This window comes from Lissotriton helveticus, chromosome 2_2 (assembly GCF_964261635.1).
Source record: "Lissotriton helveticus chromosome 2_2, aLisHel1.1, whole genome shotgun sequence".
Lineage (NCBI taxonomy): Eukaryota > Metazoa > Chordata > Amphibia > Caudata > Salamandridae > Lissotriton > Lissotriton helveticus.
In genome coordinates, this window is record NC_136060.1 from 322,897,250 (window position 1) to 322,909,648 (window position 12,399).

Below are 12,399 nucleotides of genomic sequence, written 5' to 3' on the forward strand. Positions count from 1 at the left end.
CCATCTCTTTTTCCGCAGGGCAGCGCTGCAGCAAGGCCTGCTGCGCTGCCCTATGGCAAAAACCCCATAAATGAGGCCCACGAGATGGAGTGTTGTTCAAGAAGAGGAGTTGAAAGCTAAAACACATCTTCCCCTTTGGGCAAGACTGTGTAGCCCTGTGCAAATGGCCAAAGGTGCCTTTGACTTGATTTCCTTCCTGACAAACTTAGAAGACATTATTCACATGGTGACGGCTATTATTAATTGGTGTCTTTAAAAACATCTAGGTATTTCTATTTAGCCTGTAATTACTATAGCTGGTTTAGATTGTGTTATTGAAAGTCAATGCTTTTAAAATGAATAGCCTTTACAGCATCAGGTTTGCACAATAAAACAATGGTTGTTTAAATGCAAAAATAAGAATAAGGATTTATACCTCCTCTGCCGATTCATTTGCTGAATATTACAATGTCTAGGTCATAAAAAGAGTTTCAATTACGTTTATAACTAGAATCTGTTGCACACCCTGTTTTAAAATAATTGCATATTTGTACTCTTTATTCTGTTGCACAGAGTGTCGCCCTAATGTAACATGCCTGTATTTTGTTTTATACTTCTAGTACATCAAAAGGTTTTACAATGACACATGGATTTCGAGATATGGCCACTCAGTTGACGTCGGAACACTTGACCTTCTTTGGTCTGTGACAGTTTCAATTTTTGCTATTGGTGGACTTTTTGGAACATTTGTTGTATCACCAATGGTTAAGCTAATTGGCAGGTAGGAACTGCAAGCACTTTCTGCAAATTGAAGTCTCAAAATGTTTTTCCTGTCAGACTTTTCTGAGATTTAATATTCATGCTTTGCTATTCCTTATGCATTTGTTGATTTATAAAATCTGTCCTGTTTGTTGTTGTTCGCAACTTTTTGGAATGTTTTTGTCCTTCCAACATCCGGTCCACACTGTGTTTTACCCCTTGATCTCTTCCCAATTTTAAATTATTTGGAAGATTGGCAAAAAAGTCAAATGGTTTGATTACCTATGTGGAAAAAGATGGTGCAAATTTTCCTTGCAGAATTTCCCAATGCTTGCTGACCCAATATGACTTTTGTGATATCATAATACTCTATTTAGCAATAGTTAAAAGCCATTCTATTTTTTAAATCTATGTTCCACCGTTATTTACTTGTGGGGAAAATATCCTTCCTTGTCAAAAATGGAAGTCCCTAGTCAAGTAAAGTGTCAGATAGAACCCTCATGACATCTGTGTTTGAGTTCTCAAAACAAAACACAAGGCACACTCTCCATTTTAATCACAGTGAGTAGAGGATCGAACTCATTCAGATGTAAAATGGAAATCCCTGCAATATCTGCAGAGTTTGACTTCTTGGCAATCGGATTTGGATTTTCTCTGCTTTTAGTAGCCTTAATACTTCAGCAAATAGCTTGATGGAGCATTGCATTTTTGTCTTTATTCATAATGTGTGTAGGCCTGGGCAGTGAACTCCGCTCTGTTTGCGGAGTTCATGGAGTTTTCTGCACTCCGCGTTCCGCGGAGCTCATGGAGTGCAGATAAGTCCACTACGTGTAGTGCACCGGAGTTTTTTCCCCGCTTGCGATCGTGAATGGTAAATTCGCGAGCGCGAGCTGCCGCTCGGGTAGAATTTCTACTCGAGAAGCAGGAATACCAGCACAAACTGCAGTTCGCATTGCACTCTGCCACTCGCGGAACTTCACAGAGTTTTTTTGTAACTTCGCGGAGTTTCACGTAGCAAAACTCCACGAGCTACGCCCAGGTCTGAATGTATGATGGCCCATAAAAGGCAAATTCATAGCTGCTATTGTTCGCAGATTCCCTGGATATTCCAATCATTCCTACAAAAAGATTTTAATAAATTTGTAGGATTCCTGATTATTTCTTTTTTTTACATTGACAAGAACTGTGGATTTGATTCTCAAACCTATTTCTGCATGTATATTTTAAGTATTGATGTAAATTGCTGGGTTTCCAAATGAAAGAAACACACAAAAGCTGAACTGCATTTGGAAACCCTTCAACTCACTCATGATAACACCGTAGAGCCATGACACATTGTGTGGAAGTAAATTGAATGAAAGAGGTGGGGACTAGGTTTTCAAAGGTGTGGTTTAGTGGCAACATTTGCAAATATCCATAAACATAAGCATTTTTGGGCATTCACAAACTCCATTCTGACTCTTTCTCTTCCTGGAAATGAGGGAAAATGTACTCTTGCTAAGGGCAGGAGTAAAGTGATGTGGTGAGTGATGTACTTCTGTGTACAGTGATAAATCCATGTCCATTGTGGGAGTGGACAAATCATTTTTATAAATTTGCGAGGATGTAGGAAAAAGGAGTTTCTTCAATGGGAAACAACTTTTCTTTATGGAGAACAAAAGATGTTTTTGTGCCATCACACAAAGAGAGTTGGTGCTACACAACCCGTCGCAGCCGAATGCGTACAATTACTATTTTTTTAAATGCCATCAACAAAGAGGGAAAATGAATCTGCAATACCTATTGATCATGTGTAAAAAACAGCAACTGATGCAGCTTTCCACTCCTAATCTAAGAAAGATCGGTGAAAGTTGTTGATGTAATTATGTAGATTACCAGATGTGGGTTTGGTTTGTGAATCAGGCTGCAAATGCCTTTCTTGATTATTGAAATTACCCAGCTGTATATCCATGTAATAATCAGTATACAATCATTTTGTTGCATAAATGTGTACTTATAACAGTTTAACAGGTATTTCGCCAGTTTTGCCACAAAACCTTTTTTTGTATGCAAAGCATAAAGTGGTATTGTCTTGGTGAAAACCTTTCATTTTTTGGAAAGTCCTTACACTGTCACATGAAAAATTTCTGCTAGGTTTCTACTTGCTGTATTTTACTAAACTGTTGTGAGGTACTTTCTTTAATGATCAAGTATGCCTTTCTATTTCTTAGAGTGTTAGAGCAAACAAATGATGGACGGAATGCTGACAATGCAAACATTCCCCCCAGTTAAAAGATCTGGATCTGCCCACTACACCACCCCAGTTTGGACCCAGCCATATGCAAACCAGTCTTGACCATGTGCCCCATGGGAACAGTCCAGACTGAACTGCCAGGCCATGTCCTCCCTGGACCGGAAACAAGCATCCTGGGACCGATTTCAGGGTATGTCACCCTTCTTCAGCCAGGCTAGCTTGAATCCTGTGGTGCAGTGAGCAAGGGCCCCACGTCTGGGTGTACCCATCCCAATTAGGGCAAAAAGTGTTAGAGCAAACAAATGATGGAGGGAATGCTGACAATGCAAACATTCTCTCCTAGTCAAAAGATCTGGATTAAATCCATCGCTCTTTTGCCCACTACTCCACCCCAGTTTGGAACCAGCAAACAAATGATGGACGGAATGCTGACAATGCAAACATTCTCCTCCTGTCAAAAGATCTGGGTTAAATCCATCGTTCTTTGGCCCACTGCGCCACCCCAGTTTGGACCCAGCCATATGCAAATCAGTCTTGACCGTGTGCCCCATGGGAACAGTCTTTTCAGCCAGGCTAGCTTGAATCCAGTGGCGCAGTGAGCAAGGGACCCACGTCTGGGCATACCCATCCCACTTCGGGTGAAAAGTGTTACAGCAAACAAATGATGGACGGAATGCTAACAATACAAACATTCTCCCCCAGTAAAAAGATCTGGGTTAAATCCATCGTTCTTTTGCCCACTACACCACCCCAGTTTGGACCCAGCCATATGCAAATCAGTCTTAACCCTGTGCCTCATGGGAACAGTCCAGACTGAACTGCCAGGCCAGGTCCTTCAAGGACCAGAAAAAAGCATCCTGGGACCGGTTTCAGGATATGTCACCCTTTTTCAGCCAGTCTAGCTTGAATCTAATGGTGCAGTGAAAAAGAGACCCACGTCTGGGCGTACCCATCCCAATTAGGGCAAAAAGGGTTACAGCAAACAAATGATGGAGGGAATGCTGACAATGCAAACATTCTCTCCTAGTCAAAAGATCTGGATTAAATCCATCGTTCTTTTGCCCACTACTCCACCCCAGTTTGGAACCAGCTATACGCAAATCAGTCTTGACCCTGAGCCCCATGGGAACAGTCGAGACCGAACTGCCTGGCCATGTCCTCCCTGGACCGGAAACAAGCATCCTGAGAACGGTTTCAGGGTATGTCACCCTTCTTCAGCCAGGCTAGCTTGAATCCAGTGGCGCAGTGAGCAAGGGACCCATGTCTGGGCATACCCATCCACTTAGGGCGAAAAGTGTTACAGTAAACACATGATGGACGGGATGCTGACAATGCAAACATTCTCCCCCAGTTAGAAAATCTTGGTTAAATTCATCGTTCTTTTGCCCACCTCGCCACCCCAGTTTGGACCCAGCCATATGCAAATCAGTCTTGACCCTGTGTCCAATGGGAACAGTCCATACTGAACTGCCAGGCCAGGTCCTCCATGGACCGGAAACACGCATCCTGGGACCGGTTTCAGGATATGTCACCCTTCTTCAGCCAGGGTATCTTGAATCCAGTGGTGCAGTGAGCAAGGGACCCACGTCTGGGCATACCCATCCCACTTAGGGCAAAAAGTGTTACAACAAACAAATGATGGACGGAATGCTGACAATTCAAACAGTCTCCCCCGTCAAAAGATCTGGGTTAAATCTCTCTCTGCGGTTTGAGAGACACCACGTCCTTCAAAATGTGCACAATGTGCATCCTGAACTAAGATGATTATCTTATAGATGTTTCACCTATCAAAGTGAACATGCTATCGTTTGTTTGGATCTAACGATCAGGAAATTGATACGATTTTGTCAGTCTGTGAATTTACATAATTAATTTGAGTTATCACAGACTTCTCATCAATCTGCATACATTCCAGAGTTTAATATAGCTTATTATTGCCCTGAGGAATCCCTATTTAGGGTGAAACGTGTTGGCTGCACCTGTATTGTATTACTCATCTGTGGTTCGAGGAACTATTAAAGGAACTGATAACGTCATTGAAGAGTCCGGATAGATCTGTTTGTTCAGCATCTGTGCTTTTTGACATTTGTGTTGCCTCTCGGTGCTCCCTTTTTGTATCATATGGATGTGGTTCATTGGCAGTGGACCTAGGAGGTGGGCAACAGTGACTTTGTGCATTTAAACAGTGTACAGTCAGGTAGTGCAGTGTTAATCATCCCTTGCTGCCATTTCTCTTATTTCTAATATCTGGGGAGTTATAGTTTCCCTCAAGTAAATTTGAAAAAGTAGGGCTAAAATATTTATCCAAAGATAATATTGCTATATGAAAAATGTTCAGTTAAAACCGTTACAGTCAGCAAAGATGTGACCATTAATGCTCATCATTACTGTTTGCAGAACACACTGTCATCATACATATGCGTTTCGGGACTGTAAAGCTCTTCATTCACCTTATTACACAGATTTGTTCAGAGTGCTATTGTGACACCTACCCACTGCAAGCGGAGTAGGGTTTGTATTTAATGATAGGAAAACAAGGATGGGACTTCAGATTTGAGGGCAGGTAAGGAATATTCAGATATAAGAGTGTGCCCTTAATTAAAGTTTAACACACAGAGGCCAAATGCCATTTTCAATGTTGAGGATGTGATTGAAAACACAAAAGGTTATAGGAGGAATGCTTGCAGCATGTCTAACCACTGGCAATTGTTCCACTCTGGTAGCATTCCAACCCTTTGTTCTTTTGCCCACCATTTCACCTTAGTTTTGGACACACCCAGTGATATGCAAATCAGTCTCAAACTTACTCCAATTGGAATAGTTCATCCCTACTCCTCATTCAGGCTCTTTAGTCAGTTGTAGCTTGGTTCCAGTAGCACAGTGAGCAAGGGACCTACTTGTTGGCAACTGCTCTTTGGTTGGTTGTGTTCCGGTTCAGGAAGGACCTGGCCTGGCAGTTCGGGCACAACTGTTCGCATTGGAGCAGGGTCAAGACTTATTTGCATATGGCTGAGTCCAAATTGATAACCATGGACTGGGATATAGCCCGAGTAATTTTCAGTGTTTGAGAATGATTCAAGTATTCCATCCATCACCTTTTGTATATTTCAGGTGAGTGTGATTGAGCAAAATATTTGCAGGATTTCTACTCTTTTGGATGCCTCACTCCCTCCAATCACACCACTTGCTAGCAACATGGTGAGACTGACTGATATGTGGGAATGCAATTTCTGTGAGAACACCTTTCATTCCTGTTTACACAACTGAGACATAAGGTGGGATACTAGGTGAATGATCATTCCAGCTATCTTTGTGGCAAGTTTCCTGCTGAATTGTTGCAAAGACATACAATAAAAGTTATATTTTAAATCCCATAATTCCAACTATATTCCTTAGAAATTAAAAGATTTTTATAGACAGGTGAAATGAGGAATGTGGTACTCGTGAAACAATCTATAAAGATGTATCACTGCTAGGGCTGGACTGGCGAACCAGAGCAACCCTGGAAAAAAATGTGCAAACGAGTCGCACTCTCTTCATCTCTTTCTTCTGAGCGGGGTCGCGCTATGCTGCTTGGCTGCCTGGTCGCGCCGAGATACCCATCGGGGTGATTCACACTCACTTTAGATGGCTTTAACATTAACAATCAGGCAATCTCTTTATTTCATCCATCCAACTTTCTTCTCCCTCTCTGATCATTTGCTCTCGACCTCCCCCTCTTGTCCTCTCTTGCTCTCTCTCTTGCAGCCTTCCCTCACCTGCTTCAATTACCCTTGTGAAGTTGCAAAGGTGTGGCCTCTGCCCTAAAGTGGTCCCCAGAGGCTCCCGTCTACAGTGGAAATGCCCAGTGGAATAATTGTCGCTTTAAGGCAAACAATACAATGATATACTCCTTTGGTTATACATTTGTAAACCTCATTATACTGTTCAGACATGGTAGAATATGGTCGAGGTAGAGGAGAACGCAGGGGTCATGTGCATCTGGGAAAAATATAATATCATAAACATGGACCATTATAAATCATGCACGCTTTGATGTGAGATACAATGTCTAACCCATGTGCTCATACCCATCAAAGGCATGTGCCATGAAAATATTCCTATCGGAATGCAATCTCACAAAATCCTCTACCACTTTACATTTGCTGTGCCTAGAGACAATGCCATTCATGCATAAATATTTAAAGAATCTGCTGCAAGGAGAAATATTCTCCAGAACAGGTTTCCTTACACATATCCAGCAGAGTAACTGAGAGTGCTGAGTCTGAGCCGAGCCAGGTATTTGACTTGACCCTATGAGCCAAAGCATGGCTTCTTATGCCGCAGGCCAAACACGTTTTCAGAGGTGAGGTTGAACAGTGACTTGCCCTTCTCCAAACCTACCAGCACATAGAACCCGAGGCTTTGCACTGCCAATTGTTGGTCACTCAGACTGTTATTTTACAAGAACCTCATCAATTAAACGTATCAAAATCAAAGAACAAAAGACTGGGGCAGCAGTGCTATCTGATGGAAGCCATATCACAAACGCACACTGTCATAGCTCAGTGGCTAATGCATCAGTCCTAGCACAGTGCGTGCAATACCCCTCTCGCACATTAACATCTTTGACTGTTTTTTATCCTTCCAAGTTACATTAGGTGATTATCTTTAGAGACGAACGTTCATTGTTATTGCACAACCGTTATGTGCCCCGTTTCCTTTTAGTTTATGCTGTTTGCATATTATTGCCTGTCTCGTCAGGGTGACATTCGAAGGTGCCATCGGATAGAGTTAGATCATATTTGATTGAACGCCCCCTCTCCACTTTCAACTACCGCAATCATAGTTGAAATATAGCCATTTCCTGTACCCCAGAAAGACTGATCCACTATCACCCCAAATATATGCAGTTTGGTCATTGAAGTATTTGGTCCTTTATATTATGGGTGATACTGACAAGGTTATGGTTGTTTATATGTTGTGGCATATTGAAGCCTGACTATGAGACTTCATATTTTGTTGCTCTGTGTGTACTTCGCATGTTGGGCTAATACTTACATAGTCGAGAGCTTCTGGCCTGATAGAGATACTTGCCTGGATACGCCTAAGTGACCAATTAATATTGGCCTGGCTCTGGTGCTGCACATACTCGTAAATTAATGTCCAGAATATGGTGCTTTACATACTGAAAACATTGTCTTGGAAGTGGTGCTTTTTGTACATACATGATACTGGCCTGCTTGTGGTGCTTTATATATTAGGACGTACTGGTCAGGCAATTGTGGTTACATTCTGGTGCACTGCAGAAACTCGCCTCATTAGAGTGATGTCCACATTTGGGCTAATGTGAATATGGGCATGATTATTTTGCTTTACTCATTTTGAAATTGTGAAAACAGGCTTGACCATCTTGTTTTACACATGGGTGAACTGGGCAAACTGACATGTGGACAATGTGGACATTGACACCATGGCATTATCTGTAACCCGTATCCTATTTCTACACGTGGTGCCTGATTTATTAATGAATGAATGAATGAATAAGTACATGCTTATATAGCGCATGGCTACCCGGAGGCATCCCAGCGCTTTAAACCCAAAAAGTACAACACCACTCAGAAAAACAAGAAGGTCTTCAACCGTTTCCTAAAGGCAAGATGGTTTGGTTCAAGCCGAATATTCTCAGGGAGTTGATTCCAAAATTTAGCTGCATGGAAAGCGAACCGTCGGCCACCCATACGTGACCGCTTAATCCTTGGGACTATCAGCAAATTGAGATGGTTAGATCTTAGTGCTCTGAGAGATTGATGGTTGCAGAACAGGGGGCGAAGGATGACCGGGCCATTATTAGTTATTGACTTGTGGGCCATACACATGGCTTTAAACCAGACTCTTTCCTGTACCGGCAGCCAATGAAGAGATCGCAGAGCAGCCTTCGCGGAACTGTGTCTAGGCACCTCCATGAGTAGACGGGCTGCACAGTTCTGGACAGATTGTAATATTTTAATAGTCCCTATGGGTGCACCCAGATAGACCGCGCTCGCATAGTCCAGTCGGGAGAGAATAAGGGACTAAGTAATCTGAGGTTACTGAATGACCCAAACGACCTTGAGCAACAGCCCTGACAACCTAAACACCTCTTGGCAGAGAGGCCCTCCTCATCATGAGAAGTACTCTCCTATCTGAGAAATACTTATTTTTCCTCATTAGCTGGTCTATTGAGCAGAGACCTCAATCTTTGTGTAGGACTCCTGTGAATTAAAAGTGGTCCCACTCTCGAATATTTTAAATGAACTGATGTAATTTCTCATGGTAGAGGATTACCAAAGTTATTTTAAGTGGGTCAAATTGCATCCAATACGCAGCTTTGATAGCGGTGCAAATGTATGTCTGATTGTGCATCCACTGTTTTGTATTGGGCACACAGTTTCTATATATTTATAAATACATTCTCTTCTACAATTGCAAAATATGTCTACTGGGCAGTATAACACCTCTTAATGTATTCTTTATGTAGTTTTTGGGTTTTACACAGCACAGCCTTGACCCGAGGGCATTAGAGTGCTTCACAGAGTGTGCACAAGCAGCAAATACCTGAGATACATTTGGAGTAAATACAGATACATACTGAATACAGTGAAATACAGATACACAGTGGCAGAAAATGACGAGGTATACAGAATTGCATAAGCAGCAACTACGTAAGATACGTTTGGAGTGAGTATAAATACAATGGGACAGTATGTGATAAGGTATACAAGAACATTAGGGAAATATGCCAATATGATTTATGGTATATCATTAGTGGCCCTTGGGAAGTTACCTTCTAATCAGTTGTTCTGTAACCAATATGTTTAGAACATTGTGCTGTAAAATGTACCATATTGTCCTATTCTTTATAAAATGTTCTTGTGCAGAGACCCTTTCTTCTCATTCCTCACCTGGAGAGTGTCAGGTCTGCTCACTATATTCGCTTTGGACAACTTGGAGCTGGGATTTAAAAAAGGTCCAGGGTTGTTTTGAATTCCTAGTTCAGCACTGAATACATTAGATCGCATTGGTGCATTTATTGCTGCATTGAGTGACATTTAGTAATAGTGATAGTTCCTAACATGAACTTGGAAGCATTCACACACGCTCCATGGCCATGTAGATGTTGCTTTAAGAGAACAAAGAAACAGACCGCTCTGTCATGTTGATTCCATGGCCCTCATTATCAGCACTTATTTGCAATGTATGTGGTGATAACACGTTTCACAATTATGAGTTTTGTGATAAATATAATTGGGGTAAAATGCACTCTATGTAATGGAACATGTTAGTTTTCTGCTATAACTGTTATTTCTCAAAAAATCATGAATGAAAATCCTCTTAAAAGTACTCTCTATGACAGAAAGCTGAAATACTATCTTGTGACACCATTTAGTGAATATAGAAAACATTCATCAAGGTAAAAACAAATATTTGTGTGCAAAATCACATAAGCAATTATAGACAACTTGAGTGAGTCTGCATTTTTTTTACCCATCACACATCAAAAGACCAGGGGCCAGATGTACAACAATTTTTGCATGCGTAAACGGGTTTGCAAACCCGTTTGCGCATGCAAATACAGCATGGGGCATGGTGACACATGTAATCACTCACTTATCTCACTTATACAATCAGTCACGCACCTACTAAATCCTTCATCTAGACACTTATACACCCACTCTTTCTTCAATACACCTTGGCATATATATATAAAATATATTTAAACTTTACAGAAACACACAGTCACTGGATGATGTCATCAGTGATGTCACTGACCATGTCATGAATGATGTAATATGTGACGTTATCAGCAGTGCATTGCGGGGCGCGAGTTATAATTAGCTAAATTAACCATAACGGGAGAATTTCTATGGTTTTGTACGAGTGAAATGTCCAACATCCCTGACACCTATGGTTTTTCCAGTGAATTTCAATGTTTTTTTTAAATGCTAATTTCTAACTATAATGTGCCTGAAACCTATGGTTTTTTCAGTGAATTTCAGTGGTTTAATAAATGCTAATTTCTAACTATGCCTACAAAGGTAGGGCATGTGAAGAAAGAGGAGGAAAAGTGCAGAAAGAAGCAAGACAAATGCTGAAAGAGTCAACAGAAGTCCAGAAAGAAGAACAAAAGTGTAGGAAGAAGCAAGAGATGTGCAGAAAGAACCAACAGAGGAGCAGAAAGTCCTCCTGTGCCCCCAACTTTTTACTGACTGGTACTGGTGGTAACTGACTCTGACTAACCAGGACCGGAGCCAGTGCTATGCTAAAAGACACTTAGAATACAGTGAAAACACCTACATACACTAGGGAACACTATGCATTGGGGTACCCCTGTGATTAGCATGACCTCCTCTGTATATACCATGAGTTAGTGCCTGGGTCATTGCATGAGTACATGGGTACTGAGTGGATGATTAGAGTACTGCAAGGAGAGTGCATGGTGAATTTATAAGTGCTTGGGTTTTGGTGGAGTGATTGGATAAGTACATGGTGCTAGCTGGGTGATTGAAGGAGTGCATGGGTAGTGACAAGGAGATAGCTGGACTGCATCAGTAGTGCTCAGGGGATTGTAGCAGTGCATGTGTTAGTGCCTGGGTCAATGCATGAGTACATGGGTAGTGACTGGGTGATTAGAGTGCTGCAAGGACAGTGCATGGCGATGTTATAACTGCCTGGGTTTTGGTGGAGTGATTGGATAAGTACATGATGCTGGATGGGTGATTTGAGGAGTGCATTGGAAGTGACATAGGGATTTCCGGACTGCATGGGTACAACCTGGGTAAATGGAGGAGTGAATCATTACTGTGTAGGTGGTTAGAGGTCTGCATGGTTAGTGCAAGGGGGATTGTAGCAGCGTATGTGTTAGTGCCTGGGTCATTCCATGAGTACATGGGTACTGACTGGGAGATTAGAGTACTGCAAGGAGAGTGCATGGTGAATTTATAAGTGCTTGGGTTTTGGTGGAGTAATTGGATAAGTAAATGGTGCTGGCTGGGTGATTGAAAGAGTTCATGGGTACTGACAGGGCGATGGCTGGACTGCATGGGTAGTGCTCAGGGGATTGTAGCAGTGCCTGTGTTAGTAGCTGGGCCATTCCATAAGTACATGGGTACTGATTGGATGATTAGAGTACTGCAAGGAAAGTGCATAGTGAATTTAAAAGTGCCTGGGTTTTGGCGGAGTGATTGGATAAGTACATGGTGCTCGCTGGGTGATTGGAGGAGTGCATGGGTAGTGACAGGGTGATGGCTTGGGTGCATGGGTACTGCTAAGGGTATTATGTGGTATATAAATAAATAATACCGGATCTATTTTTGAATAAATGAATGAATAACAGATAGCTCAATAAAATAAGAGTCAAGATTCGAGGTAGTAGGAGTTTTCTGCAGGTTTATTACAGCATAAGGACA

General features: G+C 41.9%; 1 protein-coding gene across 3 annotated transcripts in view; it reads left to right on the top strand.

Moving 5' to 3' along the window:
- Nucleotides 1-12,399, top strand: part of SLC2A9 (solute carrier family 2 member 9) — a 2,336,117-nt gene that overhangs the window by 1,006,809 nt on the left and 1,316,909 nt on the right. For all 3 annotated transcript variants that reach the window (XM_078678475.1, XM_078678476.1, XM_078678477.1), the window contains one exon: nucleotides 600-760. In XM_078678475.1, the coding sequence (XP_078534601.1) occupies nucleotides 600-760 (161 nt within the window). The remainder of the gene's footprint in view (nucleotides 1-599; nucleotides 761-12,399) is intronic.